The 24,962-nt window shown below is 41.7% G+C and overlaps 1 protein-coding gene across 1 annotated transcript in view; it reads left to right on the top strand.

Annotated features, from left to right (window-relative positions):
• The window catches only part of CDH20 (cadherin 20), a 52,174-nt gene that overhangs the window by 9,450 nt on the left and 17,762 nt on the right, over positions 1 to 24,962 (top strand). Inside the window, exons 2-8 of the mRNA XM_045007603.1 lie at positions 1,708 to 2,002; positions 4,756 to 4,875; positions 6,754 to 6,921; positions 8,696 to 8,883; positions 10,733 to 10,986; positions 16,078 to 16,214; positions 23,983 to 24,104. Of these exons, the coding sequence (XP_044863538.1) occupies positions 1,708 to 2,002; positions 4,756 to 4,875; positions 6,754 to 6,921; positions 8,696 to 8,883; positions 10,733 to 10,986; positions 16,078 to 16,214; positions 23,983 to 24,104 (1,284 nt within the window). The remainder of the gene's footprint in view (positions 1 to 1,707; positions 2,003 to 4,755; positions 4,876 to 6,753; positions 6,922 to 8,695; positions 8,884 to 10,732; positions 10,987 to 16,077; positions 16,215 to 23,982; positions 24,105 to 24,962) is intronic.

Genomic DNA, 24,962 nt, shown 5'->3' with positions numbered 1-24,962 from the left:
GTGACATCCCATGTGGACACTGATACCACATACTGAAAAACCTGGAGTGCAGCGTGGCAAACTTTCAGGGTGATGTAGAAGTGTCCACATATGGCAAGTTGGTGCACTGTAGATTCATACCCTGGCTTGCTGGGTAGTAATTTGCTTTATAGACAAGCCCTTACTGTATTTTCTCTCTAGTCCAGTACTACTTTTGCCCATGGTGTACTTTATAAGAGATAGTCTCATTCCTTTTAATCCTCATTAGAAAGTGTAAAGACATTCTGTATGTTTTTTGTCCTTATCTTTTCCTAAGCCTTAGCTCAGAGGTCCCCAAACTGTGGGGTGTGCCTCTCTAGGGGTCGCAGAGGAACATTCATGGGGGTGCAGCAGGGCCCAGGTCAGCCTCCAGGGTGGCAGAGAGGGAGCACAACCCAGTCTTGCTCCGGTGCCACCTCCCGCCCCAGCTGCCAGTCCCACGCCTGGCCTCCCTGCAACAGCAGCTCTGCCCCTGGCCCCAGACCCCATCCCTCATCCAGTCGAAAAGGGTCCTTGGCAGCTCTGGTCAGCACTGCCGACCAGGCCATTAAAAGCCCCGTTGGTGGTGCTAAGTCAGACTAGCCCCTATCTGTCCTGGCTGGCACTACGCTGCGCTCTGGAAGCAGCCAGAAGGTCCGGCTCCTAGGCAGGGGGGCCATGGGGCTCCATGCGCTGCCCCTTCATCGAGCACTGGCCAATGGGAGCTGTGGGGATGGTGCCTGCGGGCGAGAGCAGCACGTGGAGCCTCCTGCCCCCCCACCTAGGACCCAGACCTGCTGGCTGTTTCTGGGGCACGTGTAGTGCAGTGTCAGGACAGGCAGGCAGCCTCCCTTACCCTGCTGCACCACTGACCGGGAGCTGCCTGAGTTAAGACTGCACCCCAACCCCAAGCCCCAACTCCCTGCTCCAGCCCTGAGCCCTCCCCTCAACTCAGAGCACCCGCCTGCACCCCAAACCCCTCATCCCTGGCCCCAGCCCATAGCTCTTACCCCCTCCTGCACCCCAGCTCCCTTCCTCAACTTACAGCCCCCTCCTGCATTCCGAATCCCTCGGCCCCACCCCCACCCCCAGCCTGGAGCCCCCTCCTGAACCCCAACCCCCTGCCCCAGCCAAGTGGAAGTGAGTGAGGGTGAAGGAAAGTGAGCCACTGAGGGAGGGGGAATGTAGGGGGAAGGGGGCAGCTAGGGTGTTCGATTTTGTGTGACTAGAAATACCCCCAACTGTGGGCCCAGCCTCAGCCTCCTGACCCCTGTCTGCTTCCTGTCCTGGCTCAGAGGGTGGGAGGCATGGACAGGAGTAGGGGGCAGCATGACCCTGAAAAGTTTGGGGACCATTGCCTTCGCTGAGTATGGGCCTTATCTGAAGCCCATTGAAGTCAACAGAAAAACTCCCACAGATTTCTAAGAGCTTTGAATCAAACCCCAAGAGCATTCTTGTTTGGTTGCCTCCTCCTTTTTTCCACAGTACAGATTTGGGGGTAGCAATGGGTGGAGGTTAACCTCAACTTTGCACTTCTGCTATATGAATTATTTGCATCCTTCCATATTAAACAACAACAAAAAAGTTTCTAAAACCAGCAGATGAATTTCAATAGGGAGACCAAAATGTTCTGAAAAATAATTTTCATAGCGGTGTTCTCCACATACACTCCATGCTTGTGTCCTGAGTAGATTGTGTTATTTTTTGCAGCTCCATTCCGATATGGACAGAGGAGATGGATCAATCAAGTACATTCTCTCAGGAGAAGGAGCTGGTATTGTATTTACAATCGATGATACCACTGGAGACATTCATGCCATTCAGAGATTGGACCGAGAGGAGAGATCCCAGTATACCCTGAGGGCTCAGGCTCTGGACAGACGGACAGGCAGGCCAATGGAACCAGAATCAGAGTTTATCATCAAAATCCAAGACATCAATGACAATGAACCCAAGTTCCTGGATGGACCTTATATAGCCTCAGTTCCAGAAATGTCACCAGTAGGTAAGGTGGATTTAGGAACATAATTTTCATTATGAGCAAATTACAATTAATCACCAATACATAAATTACCCACGTTTTTGGCCTCTACTTTGGGTCCTTTGTTCTGCAACATGGGAAAAAACTTCTCTAGAACATCTCTGGCTGCTGCAAGCAAGTGTTCTTGGTCTACATCACCAGTTGCTGGCCCCACCCAGCATAGGACGCATGTCAATGGAAAGATGAGGGCAGGGAAGGGCATAGCTTGAATGTACTGTGCTCTGACCATCTGTATGTGTGTAATGTTCTCTTGGACACCCACTACGAGTCAGTGAAGGTTAGAGCACCTCTGTGCCTGATCTAGCTTATACCAAAAGTTGGAATTGCCTCCAGCTGCCCTCAGGATTGAAGGTGTGCAAAGCTAGCTTTAAGCCACCTTTTGACTTCCACTCCTTTCTGGTCCTGCACCAAGCTTAGCTCAGAGGACCCAAAGATCTGACCCAATGTGTTTCATGCTGTTAGAAAGAGTGGGATCAAAGAAGAATTTATTGGATATTTTTTGCAGTACAGCCGGAATGCAAACAGGAGGCTTCCTGGGACCTGAGCAAAACAGGAAAACACCTTTCTATGTAAAACTTCTAGTAAACATGGAAAGTATTTTTTTCCAATTTTGTCAATTTTTCATTTCCTTGGAAGAAACAATTGTTTTATGGTGGCATAATGCTGACAAAGAAATACTGCAAGATAAATCATCTGTTGTTGCTTACAGGCAGAGCAGAGCACCACACAGTGTAGGTGCACCGGCCCTCAGGCAGGGTGGAGCACCAAACAATCTGACATCCTAGCTCTGCAGATGGCAGGCAAACACAGGCCTTTTACCATAAGGCGGGGAGGCTGGCAGCAAAGGATAGTAGGGGGACCTGGGCCCACCCTACTTCACCGGGTCCCAGCCCAGGGCCCTAAAAGCGATGGAGTGTTCTGCCACTGAGTCAGTGGGGATTTAGCCAAAACATGCTGACTTGGATTCAGGCAACAAGAAAACTGGACTACAGTCTGGTGTCCCTGGGCTACTTCCTATATTCCCTGCATGGTGTGCCTGTGTCTCGGGTTCATCCTCTGTCTCGCCAGGGTACATGGCTAATGGCAGTCCCAGAAATTCCTCATCATTCCTAGCAACAGGAAGCTGGATCCTCTTCAGGCTCCAGCAGCAGGCGGGAGGCATCTGTCTCCTCAGGTGGCTCCAGCCCAGCTGAGCTGCAGGGCTTGCCTTTTATAGTTCCTGTCCCGCCCTTCTGCTTCTGGTGGGGCGGGTGCAGATGTCCTGGTTCCACACACCAGAAGGTGGGCAAGGGTCAATCTCAGAGGGAAGCTATGGCGCCTCACTACAATGGCACACACTAAATGAATTGAAAACTGGCTAACTGAGAGGTCTCAAAATGTAATTGTAAATGGGGAATCATCATCTAATGAATTTGTTTTCAGTGGGGTCCTGCCAGGATCGGTTCTTGGCCTTACACTATTTAATGTTTTTTTTATCAGTGACCTGGAAGAAAACATAAAGGCATCACTGATAAAGTTTGTAAATGACACAAAAATTGAGGAAGTGGTACATAATGAAAAAGGACAGGTCACTGATTCAGAGAGATCTGGATTGCTTGGTAAACTGGGTGCAAGAAAACAGTATGGATTTTAGTATGGCTAAATGTAAATGTATACATCTTAGAACAAAGAATGCAGGCCATATTTAGGGGATGCAGGATGGGGAACTCTGTCCTGGGAATCAGTGACTCTGAAAAGCAGGGGCGGCTCTATGTATTTTGCCGCCCCAAGCATGGCTTTCGGCGGCGCACCTGTGGGAGGTCCTCTGGTAACATGGATTCGGCGGCATGTTCATGGCGACCGGCAGGCCGCCCACCACAGCTTGCCGCCCCAGGCACGCGCTTGGTGCGTTGGTGCCTGGAGCCGCCCCTGCTGAAAAGGATTGGGGTTTGGGAGGGAGATAATCAGCTGAACATCAGATCCCAGTGTGACGCTGTAGCCAAAAGAGCTAATGTGATCCTGGGATGCATAAACAGGGGAATCTCCAGTGGAAGAGCTTATTTTATTTCCATATTTGGCAGTGTTGTGACCACTGCTGGAATACTGTATCCAGTTCTGGTATCCACAATTCAAGAAGGATATTGAAAAATTGGAGAGGGTTCAGAGAAAAGCCACAAGAATGATTAAAAGAATTAGGAGACATGCCTTATAATTTACTCAAGGAGCTCAATATACTTACCTCAACAAAGAGAAGGTTAAGGGGTGACTTGATTTCAGTCTATAAGTATCTATATGGAGAACAAATATTTAATAATGGACTTTTCAATCAAGAGAAAGTTATAACATGATCCACTGGTTGGAAGTTGAAGCTAGACAAATTCAGACTAGAAATAAGTCATAATTTTTTAACAGTGAGGGTAATTAACCATTGGAATCGTTTACCAAGGTTCATGGTGGATCCTCCATCATTGACAATTTTTAAATCAAGACTGGATGTTTTTCTAAAAGATCTGCTCTAGCAATTATTTTGGAAAAGTTCTATGGCCTGTGTTATATTAAAGGTCAGACTAGGATACTCATAGTGTTCCTTCTGGCCTTGTAATCCATGAATCTATGAGATCCAATATAATAGAACATTTGTTATGGATTAAAACTTGTTAGAACTGGTTTTTTTCTTCCCAGTTATCAATTTAATAAGGGTCTACCCCGTTGTGGGTTTTTTTGTTTGTTTTTTTCAGGCACCTCTGTTATCCAGGTGACAGCAACAGATGCTGATGATCCAACCTATGGGAACAGTGCCAGAGTAGTATACAGTATTCTCCAGGGGCAACCATATTTCTCTGTGGACTCCAGAACAGGTATTTCATTTCAACAAGGAATTAGCCAAAGAGTATGACTTCTCTTATGGACCCCATTCCTCCCCAAAGAAACACCCAGTTTGTATTAAATACCAGATGGACACAGGAGAGCAAAACTACTGGAGCAAAAAGAAAGTTAAAAGACAAAACACAATATCCAACTCTTATTTCTATATATAAGAGCCAGGAGATAACAGTTTTATGTTGGAGGTTAAGCATCATTGCAATAGAGATCTTCAGAGCAAGAATATGCTCTCTGCAGTAGCATATTCATCTAAATTACCAAATTCTGCATTGGTGGAGTTGGCTTTATTTAGTGCTGTTACTATCCGTGTAGACTATCATTTCAATGAAGTCTTCAGCAGATCTGGTTGTTCACAAATCCACATGTAAAAAATCTTAATACTAATGGAGGTAAGAAAGTAGAAGCAAACAAATGCAGTTAGCTGGAGTAGTCCTATATAAGGGTTTATTTATTAAGAGCCCTAGATTTATGCACAGGATGCTGCATATAACACACACACACATAATGTCTATCATAGGAGGAATCGTATATTTTTTGACAACTCCCAGGGGCCAACTGTAGTGTTAAGGTCAGAAACTCATGAGAGGATATTTACTGTTAAACCCTAGGGGAACAAAATAAAAAGAAATACCATATAACTCACTTTTGAAAGTTACCAGTACATGAAATATGTCCATTATCCAAGAACAAACTTAGATACGGTTTGCTCTTTCCTGAGCCCTATTATACATAGACAAAACAGAGCTATTTATTTAGTATATGGGTTATAAACCATAGAATGAGTAAGCCCTTAATCATTTTTGTTTTCAGATACTTAAGAATTTCTAAGAGGGTGAAGTGAGGACATTTGCTGTATTAAGGGGCAGAGAGGGGACACAGTCTATAAAGTATTCACACACAGAGGGACCATTTTGCAAAGATGCTAAGCATTTTCATATCCCAGTGGGAATTGAAGATCCACAGCACTTAATGGGCAGTGCTCAACTTCTTGCAGAATCAGGCTCATAAAAACTGCAGGTGGCACCATTTAAACAGTGCACTTGTGAATTGCTTGCATTAGTCTCTATTTCTTTCTTAGTATATAGGATGATAGTTGCCACTGCAGTATCATTTTAGTGCTATTTTGTTAAGCCCCACACATAGTGTGTCTGCTAAAAGTAACCACTAAAAGTATGTAGAATTCAGCAAGGGCAGTCAGGTATTAAAAAAAAGAAAAGAGAAAAAGAAGGGAAGGGGGTGCTGACGTGTGGATGAGAATAAGAGGTCAGTTACACTACCAGAATCCCTGAAGCAGGAGACCGAGAGCGAGCTAAAGAAGCATGATCTAAAAGTCCAGAGAGCTATAGCCTTGTGAGTTCCCGCTTTTATAACCAAAAGCAACAATCTGCTTTAGTGAGTCAGCAAAGGCAGTAATTGCATTGGATGGCTCTTTGCAGACTCTATAAGAGAAGTAGTGCTGCCACCTCGTGTTCTTTTTCAGTAATATTACCATAGAAGAAAGTGGACTGCATTGAACTGTGGATTTTTGTGTGATTACCAATAGCAATTTCTGTCCTCCTAACCCTGAGATGTAAATTACAAAATAAACTACCAGTCTTTTTTAACAGAATATCTACAGGAGACAAAATGGAGACTGAGGGACAAATTCTGTTCTCATTTACACTGGAGTTGATGTGAATTAACTCCATTGGCTTCACTTGAAACACTCTAGATCTACACTAGTGTGATTAAGAGCATAGTCTGACCCCATTCTTTTAAATTAGAAGCAATTGTGTTTGTTTGTTTTTTATTAAAACCAGCTCTGTCCTGTTTTGCGTATTGTTTAACCAAACCTTTAAAAAAAAATCTTACAGGTTTAATTAGGACAGCTCTAATGAACATGGACAGAGAAGCAAAAGACTATTATGAACTGATTATCCAGGCCAAGGATATGGGTGGACAGCTGGGAGGATTAGCTGGGACAACCACAGTCAACATCACCCTCTCTGATGTCAATGACAATCCACCCAGATTTCCACAGAGTGAGTATTTGCTGCATTACAATGTTACTGAAAAGGGAAGATGGGTTGAAATACTTGCATGATGAATATCTGCACTTACTTTGACCTTTTCAAATGGAATCAATCCATGACAAGAGTAGGGCACAACACAATTTTCCTATCCCCCTGAGCATTTTTTAAATTTTTTACTGTCTCAAAACAGGATGAAAAGTTAAAATCTCAAAAAAATTCTGAGAACTGATGATCCAAAACAAATATCAGATCTTGTTATTGTTTCAGTAATTTCAAAACATGTATTGATTTAGACATTTTAAAATCTTATTTTAATGAAAAGGTTTTTTTCAAATTGAAAAACTAAACTTTTTGTTTAGAAAATGACATTTCAAAATTTTTCAAAAAAAAGTTTTAATCAAAATATTTGTCAAAACTGACCCTTTCCTGCAAACAGTTTTAGACAAATTGACATTTTCCAAGCCAAAAAATAAAAAAAAATCTCGACCAGCTGTTCCTGTTCCTGGCCCCTCCCCCCCTTTTTAAACCTATTTTTTTTTTGTTTTTATGGTTTTGTTTTTCCTTCTTAAATTTAGGAAATCAGGGGCATTCCTTTATCCCTAGATTAGATACTGCAGGCCTTTGGCAAGTGGGTTTCCATGTACTACTATGTTTTCTCATCCTTAGCATGGAAGGATGTCTGTCTCAAGGGTTGGGAGGAGGAGAGAGAAAGGGATTGAATTCAGCAATTCAGTTTAGTCTCTTCTCTTTATGAGAGAGTCTGTTGTTTGTGCTGAATAGTATGGAATAGTTTTGCATGCAGACTGTTCCCCAGTAAAAATTCAACTGAACTCACCAAAAGATTATTTAAAGTCAAAGACATATGATGATTTCAAAAAGGTTAGTTTGGATTTACACCGGTGTAACTCAAAGCAAGATTTGGCTCATTATGCCCTTCTCTAAATGCATCCCCTAATGGCCTGATCCTAAGCAAAGTCCATTGAAGACTCCCTTTAACTTTAGACTAACAGCCTGATATTCTAGTTATTTTTAATGTTTTCAACACTTTTGTCTGTTCCTTTTCTCTTCCTCCCTTTGATTTGCTAAAACCGAACTTATGTGAGAGCACCCTCCAGCAAAACCATCACTGCATATTGCTTTTAATTTTCTTCCTCCTCTTCTCTTTGTTAATCAAGTCTGACTTGATGCATGTTATTGATGTTATTTCTATTTTTAAAACAACATCAAGTGGAGAGACTTGGTGTCAATCCTATGGATTAGGAAAAATGGTAATAAATGACATCAGGCCCCATCATTGATGCTGTCCTTTACAATGGAGTTAAATAAACGGTATAGTTAAGAGAGATTGTTCAAGCATGGAGCTGAGCTAGGGTGGCAGGTAATATCATAAGCACAATATTTGTGCTTTTTTAAAAAAAAAATAAAACCTACTTTATTAAATTGCAGTTCTCTCTTTCCCCAGGCCTGCTGTTAAAGCAGATCAGTTATGCACTAATTCTGCTCTCATTTCGAGTTGCCATTGGAAGCACTGGTGTTTTGATGAAAATCACTTAAATATGCCCCTAACAGGCAGCTTACTGAAACTCAGCAAGGCAAATCCAAATTAGTGATGGCTTCCTAAATGGAGATGACCCTTTGCTTTTCAGCCTGGAAAAAAAGAACCTTTAACTGGACCTCTCTTCAGACTGCTGGATTTGTTGACTGTGGCCAGTCCTCTGAATTCCTGTACAGTTTTTGTTCCAGTCATGTTTTTTTCCCCCTTCCCCTCCACTTCTCTTGCCAGAACATTATCAGATGAGTGTGCTGGAGTCCGCTCCAGTCAGCTCCACTGTGGGCCGTGTTGTTGCTAAAGACCTGGATGAAGGCATTAATGCTGAAATGAAATACAGCTTTGTAGATGGAGATGGACTGGATGTCTTTGACATTAACACTGATCCTAATTATCAAGTTGGCATCATAACTGTGAGAAAGGTAGTAAGTTTTCTTTTTAAATCCATTTATACAGCTAATAGTTCCGGTTACATTTCATGGGTGCAATATTCTGTTATAGCTACTGTAACTTGGTTCCCATTACATGACAATAGCTTCTTTCCTGTTATGAAACACCATTTCTTTAACACTCTTTGCTAAAATATGAAAACTGGCTATATTCTCAGAAAAATCCTTAAAAAGAGGGTAGTGTGATTATAAATAAATATGTACATAAATGTCCCAGTTCAATATTTATTCATGTAAATAACCTTTGTAGCTTAATTACACAACAGTGTGAGTGATCTGATCAATATTTGCATTTGAACTGTAGACATTTTTCATGCTGGTGTCCCATAAACAATAATAAAGCAAGCCAAAGAATTATTTATAAATCAATAAAAACCAAGCAGTTTTTTTAATTGCTGCTTGAAGATCCATAAATGCTAATTAGGTTAGAAGAAGCTCTACTTTAAAATGGCAGCTGTGAAATTGCTAGTATTTTGTACCACAGGCTACACAGAAAGGAATATAGTATTTTGCTTAGAGTATCTCCAGCAGGATATTTATTCTATAATTTTATATAAATGTTAGTTGTTGAACTCTCTTTCTAGATTCTGAAGCTATTGTTATACCTTTTCCTAGGCATATCTCGTGCACTCATAATGAAATACGGTCTCTATTTAAATAGCCTGAGCCAAAATCATCCACTAAAATAGAGTGACACACAGGATGGATTTGATCCTCTACTTTCCAGATTACTGTACCCCTTTCAGGAGTCTGTTTTGTCTTGCGTACCTCAAGTTTCACCTCACTTAAAAACTACTCGCTTACAAAATCAGACATAAAAAATACAAAATTGTCACAGCACACTATTACTGAAAAATTGCTTCTTTTCTCATTTTTACCCTATAATTATAAAATAAATTGATTGGAATATAAATATTGTATTTACATTTCAGTATATAGTGTCTATTGAGCAGTATAAACAAGTCATTGTATGAAATTTTAGTTTGCATTGACTTTGCTAGTGCTTTATACGTAGTCTGTTGTAAAACTAGGCAAATATATAGGTGAGTTGATGCACCCCCTGGAAGACTTCTGCGTACCTCCAACTGAGAACCACTACTTTAGTGCTTTAGGCCAAGATTCAGCAAAGCATTTAAGCATAAGTATGCAGTACTATAAAAGATGCATTCTAGAACATACCAAATGAGAAGAATATCTAACACCAACACAGTAAGGTACATCTCATTCTAGGCTAACAGAGTTTATATGCTAGTAAAACTGTGTGTGCCTATGGTATTTTATAAGATGATTCATTTGTATATAGCCACACTCCATTTTGGAAAAGTTCCCATTCAGATCAAGATTTTACACCCCAAGGGCAGCAGAAGTGTTATATTGAACTTGCTTTGATCCCCGGAGCACTGCTTTACTGCGTTATATCTGAATTCGTGTTATATTGGGTCGCATTGTATCAGGGTAGAGGTGTATAACCTTGCAATTGCTTTTGCTTCCACTAAACTTATGGATAGCACTTGATTGGGTGAATGATTTTCAGACCTTCAGTTGTTTCAAACAGAACCCTTCCTCTCATCAATTTAGGTGTTGGGTTTTTAGTTAAATATAGAATGTTCCTGATACAATTGCCCCTTCAGGATTTATTTTCAACTAAAAATATTTAGATGCGGTATTTGGCATAAAGACTGACTGTGTACTAGAGATTAATCTGTGGAAAGATACTGAGATGCAGTAAAAAGGGGAGCAGCATTTATTTTAGGCACACAGGAGGCTGCAGCCTAACACACTGAATTCAACAGGCTTAACACAGTCCTTTTCTCTTCCTCAGCCCTTAAGTTTTGAGAGCAAGAAAAGCTACACTTTAAAAGTAGAGGGCACCAATCCCCACCTGGAAATGCGTTTCCTGAACCTGGGCCCCTTCCGAGACACCACGACTGTGCACATCAGCGTGGAGGATGTGGACGAGCCACCAGTGTTTGAACCTAGCTTCTACTTTGTGGAAGTGCCTGAGGATGTGGAGATTGGAACCACCATACAAATTATTTCTGCCAGGGACCCTGATGTGACCAACAACTCAATCAGGTTTTTCATACTGTTTTTTTTAGCTTTTCTTGTTATCCAGAGATTTTCTACTGTATGTCTTAGGCCAGATACTCAGCTGGTGTAAATTGAAACCCCCATTGCAGATCTGTCCTCATCTTGTGTTGTAGGTAATCAACTCTCTTCTCCCTTCTGTTTCAAAGCACGTTGTTACACACAACCTATCTTTGTCAACAGTTCAGCTATACAAATACATTTATAATAGAATGCATGCTAATAACATATGCCTGGACCACTCAATTATCTATTGTGACATTCAAGCTGCTTAGTTAGATATTCCCATAAGTAATAAAGGAAGGTAAACTACATTCACAGTCATGGGAGCTTCATGTCTACAATTCAGCTAGGAACCAAAAGAATGAGCTGCATGATTATCGCTCTCATTTCCAGAGTGGCAGCCAAGTCTTACCAGAAAAGACCAATATTCTTTGAGACCATATTCAGTATTGAAACTTACATAAAGTTGCAGGTTCATTGCATTTTCATAGACCAGCAAATAACCCTTAAAAGTTTCTCTGATCTATGCAAGCGGTTGCTATATTGTTTCCCTCCCCCTGTGCAAGTTCAGCTTCTCAGCTGCCTGGCTTCAGGATCTTTACAGAGAAGCACAGCAGGAACGCTAGATGCTGAGTTGTTACAATTTTTGAAGGGACAGTGAAATCCTTATATGTGGCTTTACGGGCTTCACATAGGGAGGGAACCGGGTAGACACAAAGCCTGTTCTGCTTAGTGCACTATTTTCCCTTAGCAGTGCTCTCTCTAAGATGTATGCTTTCCTTTTTCCTACATCATGTCCATTGTTTCTAACTCCTAACTAGATTATGAGACTATCCTTCATTCGGCTCTGTGTTTCTCATCTTAGTCTTTCCTTCAGTATCAAATCAATCAAACTACATCATTCTACTCTCTCTGCCTCAGGGTCTTATCATTCTAATCATTTGCTGGCATCATCCACATGCTGCAGCTTTGCAGTGAAAACAAGTTCATGTGCATTTGTGAAAAAATATATCCGTAGACACAAAAGGTAGATATATGTTCATATTTTTACTGTGGTTTTGAGTTTTTCCCAGGACTTTTCAGCTAACTCAGTTGAGAATAAGCTTTTTAAGGGGGGAAAAAATACAAACAGCAAGGCAAGAACAACTACACCTCTACCCCGATATAACGCGACCTGATATAACACAAATTTGATATAACACGGTAAAGCAGCGCTCCGAGGGGGGCGGGGCTGCACACTGCAGTGGATCAAAGCAAGTTCAATAGAACACGGTTTCACCTATAACATGGTAAGATTTTTTGGGTCCTGAGAACAGCGTTATATCGAGGTAGAGGTATATTTAAATTCAGGCACAATTAAAAATATGCTCCAGTATTTACATACACATATTTTCTTGTGTGCAGCCTCTCTTTCCTCCTGCATTGTAAATACACAGAGAGAAACAAAATATGAGTGATTTGGGTAAATAAAGATGTAGAAATCAACTATTGCTCCTCCACTGCCTTGCACCTCATTTGGCCAGTTACATCGACGCCTAATGAGAGCAAAATCAGAATGGTAGTGTTTTACACCGTCACTTTCTACTGGTGTAAATGACTGCACAAGGTGCAAGGTTGGGGAGAATCTGGCCCTTGTAGTGCAAGGAAGGAAAGGAGGAGGAAAACGTACATTCAGTGCATCAGAAATGATTCCACCAGAAACTAAGGTTGTAATAAAAAAAAATTAATCAAAAATGCCTTTTTTTTCAAATTTGAAAATAAATTTAAAGCACCAGACCATGTTTCAGAAGGGCACACTAAACACATGGGAATGCTGAAATCCTCTTATTCCCAGCTTCTGGCACCTGGACTCCCCCACTGAGAGACTCCGATTGCTGGAAATGTGGCTTGATTACTGCTGAGTGACTAAGGAAGATTATTTAAACAGTACAATGGACATGAGCGTGGAAGACTAGTTATTAATAGGAGATAGTGTGTGGAGAAATCAGTACAAAGCCTCCACCTGTGCTTTGTGACATCACTGATTAATGCTGAACCACTAATCAGAGGGCTATATTCACTCTCAGATACTAGCTGGCCTTAAACTGTCATAGGAAAAATCTTTTTATAGACCTCATACAAGAATGATTATTATAGAAAAATACAGCAACTCTCATGCAGATTTCTGTAATAAATTTAATAGCTCAAAAATCTCTATTTAAAATAGAAAAAATACCCTTTTTCCCCTTCTCTCACTTTTTCTGGGGGAAATAATTGCTGTTTCTTTCCCAAGTGCATAGCTCTATAGTGTTGTGTATTGCCAGTGCTATACAGCAGCGGGAGGAGGGATAGCTCAGTGGTTGGAGCACTGGCCTGCTAAACCCAGGGTTGTGAATTCAGTCCTTGAGGGGACCATTTAGGGATTTGGGGATTTAGTTGGGGATTGGCCCTGCTTTGAGCAGAGAGTTGGACTAGATGACCTCCTGAGGTCCCTTCCAACCCTGATATTCTATGATTCTCAAAGTCAGGCTGCCGCTTGTGTAGGAAAGCCCCTAGCAGGCCGGGCCAGTTTGTTTACCTGCCATGTCAGTTGGTTCGGCTGATCACGGCTCCCACTGGCTGCGGTTCGCCGTCCCAGGCCAATGGGGGCTGCGGGAAGCAGCGCAGGCCGAGGGATGTGCTGGCCAGTGGGAGCCGTGATCGGCTGAACCTGCCGACACCGCAGGTAAACAAACTGGCCCAGCCCCCCAGGGGCTTTCCCTGAACAAGCAGCAGCCCAACTTTGAGAAGCACTGCTATACAGCATGATGCTGTCCTAAAATCAGTTTTGCATGTTTGTTCTGCTGATTGTAAAACAGAAAAAAATTCAGAATAAAGGTCCTGATTCTGCTTCTGGTGAGGTCAGTGGATAAATTCATATTCAATTCAATGAGAGCACTGTGGAGTGGGCCAACAGTGGTGGAAATGGGTCTGAACTATAATCTAAGGAACGGTGCTTGGATTGGTGCCTGGTGATATCTTTTGAGGGACTGTCTATCTTAGATCAATAGCTATAATAGATTAACAGTATACATTACAGTTACACATTATACATTACACATCAGCAACCTCCAAAGACAGAAAGAGTCTACTCTAGTCTTTAAGTGTGAAAATTAAAGGTATTTATCACCTACAGAAAAGCATCATAATACTGTAGAGAAAGTGGTCTTTGCTTCCAAAGGCCAAATGTTCTTTTCCACAACATAAAATGAATCTGTGGACCTCATTACTGCAGGATATCATTGATGCAAATAGAAGTCAAAAAAGGATTACACATTATGGGTTCATTGCAGACTCTCAGAGCCAGAATGGTACTGAGGGGGCAGATGAACTGCCTCCACAGCAGTGGCTGGATGCACTTCTGCACCCTATATTCACATTGCCATCTGAGAGTTTTGGATGTGCAGAGAAATGGCAAAATTTCCACCTCTGGTAAATATATGACAGCCATCAGAAGGATTGTCCCTGTGTTCCATGAAGGGTGATAATTGTGGATCAAATGACTGAATTAAAAAAAAAAGCCATGGGTACTGTCAGACAACTCTGCTCACCACAGAGAGACACATTCCAGTGCTTGTTCCTAACATCCAAACTAACATGGTTACTATACTGGTACAGTCAAAGTAGTTCAATCTCCTGTTGCATGGACACCTTTATACTAATATAAAAGTGCTTATACCAGCATATCTTATTCCTGTACAGGACAGGAAATAACTATACCAGTACAAGGTACCTTTATCCTGGTATAATTGCATCCCCAGTAAGGGTTGTACTAGTATAACTATCTCAGTAACGGACTCCCACCCCCAACTAGTTAGTTAGGCAGTACAACGTTCAACATAGTCTGTAGTGAACAGTGCATTACCTCCCTACCCTCCAGCTTCAAACTATTAGTGTTCCCTGTGAAAGGAGGCCAACATTGAACTATTTATCAGTTAGTGAAGGCTCCAATCCTTACCTGCTGAAGTCAATAGGAACAGGAGCAGGTCCTAGATGAATGCAGTTATGTTCTATATGATAGTTGGTGAGGTACTTTAGTGGCTCAAAGTTGGGCAACTGGGCAACAAAATGGGAGATTAAATTCAGCGTTGATAAATGCAGAGTAATGCACGTTGGAAAACATAATCCCCATTTTTTTATATATATGTAAGAATATGAAATGATGGGGTCTAAATTAGCTGTTGACACTTAAGAACGAGATCTTGGAGTCATTGTGGATAGTTCTCTGAAACCATCCCCTCAATGTGCAGTGGCAGTCAGAAAAGCTAACAATGTTGGGAATCATTAGGAAAAAGATAGATAAGACAGAAAATATCCTGTTGCCTCTATATAAATCCATGGTAGGCCAACATCTTGAATATTGCGTGCAGATGTGGTCGCCCTGTCAAAAAAAATATATTTGAATTGGAAAAGGAACAGAAAAGGGCAACCAAAATGAGTAGGGGGTATGGTACGGCTGCTGTCTGACGAGAGATTAATAAGACGGGGACTTGTCAGCTTGGAAAAGAGATGCCTAAGGGGGGATATGAGAGAGGTCTATAAAATCATGACTGGTATGCAGAAAAATAAATAAGGGTTATTTACTCCTTCTCATAACACAAGAACTAGGGGTCACCAAATGAAAATAATAGGCAGCAGGTTTAAAACAAACAAAAGAAAGTACTTCTTCACACAACGCACAGTCAACCTGTGGAAATCTTTGCCAGAGGATGTAGTGAAGGCCAAGACTATAACAAGGCTCAAAAAAAGAACTAGATAATTCATGGAGGATAGGTCCATCAATGGCTATTAGCTAGGATGGGCAGGGATAGTGTCCCTGCCCTCTGTTTGCCAGAAGCCGGAATGGGCAACAGGGGATGGATCACTTGATGATTACCTGTTCTGTTCATTCCCTCTGGGGCACCTGCCATTGGCCACCATTGGAAAACAGGCTACTGGGCTAGATGGACCATTGGTCTGATCTAGTATGACCGTTCTTATGTTCTGTATGTGCTGTATGTGCTATAACACAACACTTCCCCAAGAGTTGCATAATATTTTTAATATGTACTTTTGCAGATATTCAATTGATAGAAGCAGTGATCCCGGGAGGTTCTTTTACGTCGACATTGCAACAGGCGCTCTGATGACTGCAAGACCTCTTGACCGGGAAGACCTTTCTTGGCACAATATCACTGTGCTGTCTGTGGAGCTGAGTAAGTGGATGGAGACTGTAGATAGATTAGAGATACAATAGGTACAGTGATAGATTATTTTCAATTAAGCGATTCACATTTTTTTTTATTAATTGAATGGAAGTCACATTATCTGTCTGAATTGAACTTCTCACATTACAGAGTGAATATTGCATTTTAGTTTTTACACTCTTTTTTGTAAAGGGATGAGATTTGGGAGGTTACAATTAAATGCAGAGTGTTGTTTTCTCAACTCATTAGTATTCAAGTGAAGCTCTTCTTGAAATATGATTCAGTGAGAGCAGTCTCCCCAGAACAACTAGTTAACAAAAATAGATGCTTCTGTGTGTATATCAGAGTAGACACCAAGGCTCCTAGGGAGGATTAGATGGCTCAGGGAATTGGTAATAGGATGAGAGCTTTTTCATTTCTGGGTCACTGATTCAAATCCATCCTAGGTCAGTAGAGAGCAAATGTCATTGCCATCTGCTTGCTGTTTACAACCAAGTCATTTCGCACAAGCCACAGAAGCTGCGTGAATTGCTTTTAACAACTCCAGAACAGTTGAAATTTGCTAGGATTCCATGTTTAGTTACATACCAAAAACTCAGCCCAGATTCACCATTGTGAACTTCTAGGTGCAAAGGAGGCACTGAGAGTTTTAAAGTGAATCTATGAAAAACTGCAATTTTGATAGCGCTTAGCTTGAGGTACAAATGAACATGAAATTCAAAGCAGAGCTTCAGGCATCTGAGCTGAAACCTCTGTGCTTCACAAGGTTTTGTTAATGATCTCAGTCCATTTTCTTGTGGACATCACAAAATCTGCCACCACTCAGCATTAACTGGTATCTTTGTCAGCAGTCTCTCAGTTGTCCAAGAACTGATTGGACTCGTCTAGAAAGATCATATCTAGGGCTACATCAAGTTTGAAACAGACTAGCTGGGCAGTTTGAATGAGTGTGCACTCCTGCTATTTAGGCAGTGCCTGCTTTACAGCTGGAGTACTTCATACTCCAGGGCTCTTTAACCTGGCACCTTTTGCAATCAGTAACTTAAATGTTAAATTTAACATCCCTGTGGCAGGGAAAAATCCACAGTGGCACAACACTGTAGCATTTAATTTCAGAAAGGGGAACTACACAAAAATGAGGAGGTTAGTGAAACAGAAATTAAAAGGTACAATACCAAAAGTAAAATCCCTGCAAGCTGCGTGGAAACTTTTTAAAGACACCATAGTAGAGGCTCAACTTAAATGTATACACCAATTTAAAAAACAAAGTAAGAGAACCAAAAAAGAGCCACTGTGGTTAAACAACAAAGTAGAAGAAGAAGCAGTGAGAGGCAAAAAGGAATCCGTTAAAAAGTGGAAGATAAGTCCTAATGAGGAAAATAGAAAAGAGCATAAACTCTGGCAAATGAAGTGTAAAAATATAATTAGAAAGACCAAAAAATAATTGAAGAATATCTAGCCAAAGACTCCAAAAGTAATAGCAAAAACATTTTTAAATACATTAGAAGCAGAAAGCCTGCTAAACAACCAATGGGGCCACTGGCTGATCGAGATGCTAAAGGAGTCAAAAACAATAAGGCCATTGCAGAGAAACTAAATGAATTCTTTGCATCAATCTTCACTGTTGAGGATGTGAAGGAGATTCCCAAACCTGAGCCATTCTTTTTGGGTGACAGATCTGACGAACTGTCCCAAATTGAGGTGTCATTAGAGGAGGTTTTGGAACAAATTGATAAACTAAACAGTAATAAGTCTCCAGGACCTGATGGTATTCACCCAAGAGTTCTGAAGGAACTCAAATGTGAAATTGCAGGACTACTAACTGTCATCTGTAACCTATCATTTAAATCAGCTTCTGTACCAAATGACTGGAGGATAGCTAATGTGATGCCAATTTTTAAAAAGGGCTCCAGAGGTGACCCTGGCAACTACAAGCCAGTAAGCCTCGCTTCAGTACCCGGCAAATTGGTTGAAACTATCATAAAGAACAAAATTGTCAGACACATAGATGAACATAATTTGTTGGGAAATGGTCAACATGGTTTTTGTAAAGGGAAATCATGCCTTACCAATCTACTAGAATTTTTGAGGGGGTCAACAAGCATGCAGACAAAGAAGATCCAGAGGATACAGTGTATTTAGATTTTCAGAAAGCCTTTGACAAGGTCCCAGGCTTTTAAGCAAAATAAGCAGTTATGGGATAAGAGGGAAGGTTCTCTCATGATTGGTACCTGGTTAAAAGATAGGAAACAAAGGGTAGGAATAAATGGTCAGTTTTCAGAATGGAGACAGTTAGATAGTGGTGTCCCCCAGGGGTCTGTACTAGGCTCAGTCCTATTTAACATATTCATAAACAATCTGGAGAAAGGGGTAAACAGTGAGGTGGCAAAATTTGCAGATGATACAAAACTACTCAAGATAGTTAAGTCCCAGGCAGACTGCAAAGAGCTACAAAAGGATCTCACAAAACCGGGTGACTGGGCAACAAAATGGCAGATGAAATTTAATGTTGATAAATGTAAAGTAATGCACATTGAAAAACATAATCCTAACTATACATATACAACGATGGAGTCTAAATTAGCTGTTACCACTCAAGAAAGAGATCTTGGAGTCATTGTGGATAGTTCTCTGAAATCATCCACTCGATGTGCAGCGTCAGTCAAAAAAGGGAGCAGAATGTTGGGAATCATCAAGAAAGGGATAGATAAGAAGACAGAAAATATCATATTGCCTCTATATAAATCCATGATACGCCCACACCCTGAATACTGCATGCAAATGTGGTCGCCCCATCTCAAAAAAGATATATTGGAATTGGAAAAGGTTCAGAAAAGGGCAAGAAAATTTATTAGGGATATAGAATGGCTTCCGTATGAGGAGAGATTAATAAGACTGGGACTTTTCAGCTTGGAAAGAGGCGCCCAAGGGGGGATATGATAGAGGTCTATAAAATCATGAGTGATATAGAGAAAGTAAATAAGGAAGTGTTATTTACTCCTTCTCATAATACAAGAACAAGAGGCCACAAAATGAAATTAATAGGTAGCAGGTTTAAAACAAACACAAGAAAGTATTTTTTCACGCAACGCACTGTCAACCTCTGGATCTCCTGCCAGAGGGTGTTGTGAAGGCCAATACTATAACGGGTTTCAAAAGGGAGCTAGATAGATTCATGGAAGATAGGTCCATCAATGGCTATTAGCCAGGATGGGCAGGAATGGTATCCCTAGCCTCTGTTTACCAGAAACCGGGATTGGGTGACAGGGCATGGATCACTTGATGATAACCTGTCTGTTCATTCACTTTGGGGCACCTGCCATTGGCCACTGTCAGAGGACAGGCTACTGGGCTTGATGGACCATTGGTCTGACCAAGTATGGCCATTCTTATGTTCTTATGTTCTAACCTAGGAGCCAATTCTGCCACCCTTCTGTGGAGCAGAACCCCCAGACTGCTAAGTGAATTGGACTACCTGCCCCATAAGGTTCAGTTCACTATGGTGGAGGAATCAGGTCCTTAAAAATTGATAAAAGAATAAGGTTGAGATTTTCAAGATCACCTAAGAGATTTATACACCAAATTCCTATTTATTTTAGGCAGCTTTGAAAATCTCAAACTAACTGTGCTGTCAAAAGGCTTCAAAAGTAAATGTTACTTCTGCAGCAGTGAACACATAGGGCTAGATTCACAAAAGGACTTAGGTGCACAAGTGCCACTTTATGGACCTAAATCCCAGAATCAGGTCCCTCAGGGATTCACAAATCTCCAGCTGAGCTGCCCTCAAATCCTGTAGGCACCTAAACTTATTCTGTGCCTAAAATTGTGCAGTAAAAGTTCATTAGGAGCCATAGGTGCCAATATAGGCCAGAGCACCCACAGAAAAAAATTGGTGGGTGCTGAGCATCCACCGGCAGCTCCCCATGGCCCCGCCCCCCTGCTCCAACTCACCTCTGCCTCTGCCATGAGCACACCGCCCCGTCCTGCTTCTCCTCCCTCCTAGCCCTTGTGTCGCGACACAGCTGATTCGTGGGGCAGGGAGGGAGGAGGGGGAATGCCGCACGCTGGGGGCAGAGATGGGGCCGGGGTGGGGATTTGGGGAAGGGATCCAATAGGGGCAGGGATGGGGTGGAGTTAGGGCAGGGACTTTGGGGATGCGATTGGAATGGGGTAAGGGGCAGGGATGGGGTGGAGTCAGGGCGGGGCCAATGGCGGAGGGGCACAGGCACCCACCAGCGCCGGAGAAAGTTGACGCCGCTGCTAGGAGCCTACGTTTCTGCTGTTGAGCATGTGCTCTGCAGCCTCTCACCAGGCATCCAGCTGGCTAAATCCCAGAATGATGCATGATCCAGGAGAAGACAGACTTGCCTACCACATTGGGCTCCAATAGACAAGCTTACAAAAACAGCCAGGGGCGGGTGACAACTCCTAACTTTTAGCTGGTGGGTAGGGTACTTACCTTGGATGTGGGAAAGCCAGTTCAAATCCCCACACACACACACATACACACCTGAAGAATCTGGACTGAGATCTTCCACCTCTCAGATGCATGCCTTAGCCATGGTGTTGTGGGATATTCTGATGTGGTCCCTCAGTCTCTTGTTCAATCTGTGGATAAATTTAAAAAAAATCCATTAGAGCAGGGGTACTGGGTGCGTTCTGCCCACCGTGCTACAGCATCATTCTTATGCTTGCCTCCCTCTCTGCCATGAATTTTGTTAAATTATATACTCACCCTCAGTCTACAAGTGAATATTTTTTTTAACATTTGTACAAAATATACCCAGCCATCTCTGAGTTAGGTGAAGGGCGGAGGTTGGGGGGGGGGTGGAATATACCATTTCCGCTTTAATAGAAGTGTCAAGGGTTTTTTGTTGTTGTTGTTTTGTTTTGGGGTTTTTTTTTAATATGCACAGCTCAAAGATAGAAGTGTAAAACTTTGCCTTGGCTTAATCCTCGAAGAAGAAGAATTGCTTGTTTTATCTGAAAAAGATTGAGGGACAGATCAAGAGGATCTTGACTTGTCACTGCTTTGCACTACTGCACCACTAGTGCAGCCAAAACTCCAATTTCATAAGTCCAGGGAGGCTCACCTAAGTCAAGGGCAAGGATGACCTACCCTAGTAGTGGAGAGCTAATGTAAGGGCTTTTATAACACACCTCCCCTCCCTATATATCAGCAGAAAGGTGTCGTAACCTGATATGACCTCACACCATCCCAGCCTATCCTTAGCTGTGTGCTCAGTCTTCTGTGGCCAAAGCAGCCCACAGGCTCAGTTAAAGCCGTGCATTACAGCAGCACTAGGATCAGAGAAAGATAAGGTGAAACTCCTTTGCACAGCACCCACTGACTCATTGTATGGGTTGGCTGTAGCTACAGAAGTGTCCCATATTGTCTGAAGCAAATAAAATTTCACTTTTCTATATGTGCAGTACAACATTTCTAGTAGGTTTCTAGCTTCCAAATTGCCTGAGTCTGTATGCACTTGTGCATACAATAGATGAATAAGGTGAAATGGGATGACATTTAATAGTGCAAGGTCATGTATTTAGGGACTAATGAGAAGAATTTTTGCTATAAGCTGTGGATGTTTTAGTTGGAGATGACAAAGGAGGATGAATGTATTGGTTGATCACAGGATGACTATGAGCCACCAATATGATGCATCCATGAAAAAAGCTAATGCAGTCCTAGGCTGCATCGGGCGAGGTATTTCCAGTAGAGACAGAAGTGTTAGTACAGTTATACAAGCCACTGGCAAGACCTCATCTGGAAGACTGTGTGCAACTCTGGTCTCCCAAGTTTAAGAAAGATGAATTCAAACTGGAACAGGTGCAGAGAAGGGCTACTAGGATGATCAGAAGAATGGAAAACCTATTTTATGAGCAGAGACTCAAACAGTTTTGCTTTTTTAGCCAGAAGGTGACTGAGGAGATATGATTGCTCTCTATAAATACATCAGAGGGATAAATACTAGGGAGAGGAAAGAGTTATTTAAGTTAAGTACCAATGTGGACACACGAACAAATTGATATAAATTGACCATCAGCAAGTTTAGACTTGAAATTAGATAACGGTTTCTAGCTATCAGAGGAGTGAAGTTCTGGAACAGCCTTCCAAAGGGAGCAGAAACCCTAACTGGCTTCAAGACTGAGCCTGAAAAGTTTTTGGAGGGGATGATCTGATGAGACTGCCTACAGTGGCATGTAGCCGATCTACGACTGCTAGAAGCAAATGTCTCCAATGGCCAGTGATGGGACACTAGATGGGGAGGGCTCTGAGTTACTACAGAGAATTCTTTCCCAGGTATCTGGCTGGTGGGCCTTTCCCACATGCTCAGGGTCTAACTAATCACCATATTTGAGGTTGAAAAGAAATTTTCCCCTGGGTCAGATTGACAGAGACTCTGGGGGCTTTTCATCTTCCTTTGAAGTATGGGGAATAGGTCACTGGTTGGGTTAAAGTAGTGTAAATGGTGGATTCTCTGTAACTTGGAGTCTTTAAATCATGCTTTATGGACTTCAGTGACTCAGCCAGAGGTTAGGGGTCTGTTACAGGGGTAGGGGTGTGAGATTCTGTGGCCTGCAACGTGCAGGATATCAGACTAGATGACTACAGTCAGAAGGGACCATCACAAAGTCTATGAGTTTCTATTTTTAAAAGATAGTCTGATATTATTCAGTCTATAAATTAGATATTCATATGCCTCTGTGATAGGTACAGTATAAAACATATAGATAGATGACAAGCTACATAATCAAATTATTTGACAGTATTAACTCAGTGGGACAGGCATGCTACATGCAATATGAATACCATACATAAAAAAACTTATGAAAATTCCAGAATGTATGCTGTACTGTATTTGAAACCATTACATAATGCTATAAAGAGATAGTATTTTAAATATATGCACAAGGTAGCAGGGTTAAAGTTGAGAATTAAATCTCAACTTTTATGAACTTTTGAACATTTGATCGCTCAGTCTTCATCTTGTTTTTGTATGGTGTTTCATTTTGGTTTTTTATGTGGAATGATTGGGTGTGGGGGACCAAAAAACACCACAAGAAGAAAGAAGCTAATGTATTCATCTTGAAGACACAGGGTTTGTATGTTATTTGATCTGAAGATATTTACCTTGATGAACTCATCTCTACTTCCATTTGTGAGCAACTAAGCCAATAAATTATGTTCCACTTGGTTTCCACAAAAGATGTCATGAAAATTCCATCTTTTTCTCATTGAAATTTGACTGAAAACTTTTGTAGAAATTTTTACATTTTTCAACTAGTGCTATAGCTGATCAAAAAACTGGATGATTTTTGTATAAAATATTTGTCCAAAATGTCAAGCTGTTTTATAGTTGAAATTCAAAATTTTGAGAAAAATCAGAATTGCAGAATTTCAAAAAACAATGTTATCAGCTCCTTGAGCCCAATGCCTTCTGAAACAAGGCTAATTGAACCACACCTTCCAACCTTAGCCTACCTTAATTCTTGGCATTGTCTCAAACTTTCCCAGAAATTTACCTTGTGTTTGTGGCCAGGTTTGAGATACCTGTGAACATTTCAGGAGTCGAGGTGGTTAGACTGGAATCTGGAACTTAATCTTGCCTATAGTATCTGCTCTCTTCCCACACCTGTTACAATTAGAATAATTTCTTTCAATGCAACAAGGCTAAAAAGGAGAGTTCGCTTGCCTTTTTGGTAGAGCGAGCAGATACTTTTTCCTGTGATTATAAAGTCCCTGTAATTATTTTGTTCTTTCTTCTTTTAGACAATCCCTCACAGGTTGGCAGTGTATCAGTCACAGTAAAAGTCCTGGATGTGAATGATAATGCTCCTCAGTTTTCCAGGTTCTATGAAGCTTTTGTGTGTGAAAATGCAAAAGCTGGACAGGTGAGAAATCCTATATGTCTGTGTGAGATGAATGTTGTCGCTTATATGCAGATACTGCATTGTATGGGCATAGCCAGCAACTAAGAAAAGGGAGGGGACGGGGCAAAGTAGATTTGCACTACAGGACATCAGACGTTTCTTCAGAACTCTGTTCAGCAGTTCTGATGCTCTTGGCCCAATGATGACTTCATTGTTTTCCAAAGGAAATTTCAGTATGCTAGTAATAATCTCATCCATAGCACCTTTCTCCTCCTTATTGATCACAAAGTACTTTGCAAACTCTGATTCACTTCACTTCTGACATGAAGCCATTTTTAGAGAGGCTGGCAGCAGACAACCAGACAGCATGTTGCACAGCAGCAATGACAAGAGGAAATGTGAGACCACTGGGGCAAACTCTGCCTCTAATGAAGAACACTTGGAGTCGTTAGTGCTCCTACATGACAGGCAGTGGGTTGGGTTGGGTTTTTTGTTTGCTCTTGTTTTTTTTTTTTAAATCCTGGCAGGAAGAACTCCACATGCACAGTAAGTTCCATAGAATTGAACATATTCATCTAGGAAGGACGACAGACTGAGTCACCTCTCTAGGGGTTTGATCATGTAATTACAGGAAGTATAGGTATTTCTAACATAGGATCCTAGGTTCCACTCATTGACACCCATGAAAATCAAGAATCACTCCACTGAAGCAAGCAGTGCTGACATCACAATGGTGTCCCTTCTCTGTCTCAAATCACATCTTTCATATATGGACTCATTCATTAGGGTTTCTGTATTCCACAGGCAGATGCACAAACTCGGCATTTAAGGACCGATCCTATGCTCATTGATGTCAGTGGAAATTTTGTCACTGACCCC

Source organism: Mauremys mutica, chromosome 2 (genome assembly GCF_020497125.1).
Source record: "Mauremys mutica isolate MM-2020 ecotype Southern chromosome 2, ASM2049712v1, whole genome shotgun sequence".
NCBI lineage: Eukaryota > Metazoa > Chordata > Testudines > Geoemydidae > Mauremys > Mauremys mutica.
This window is presented reverse-complemented; position numbering and strand designations above follow the sequence as displayed.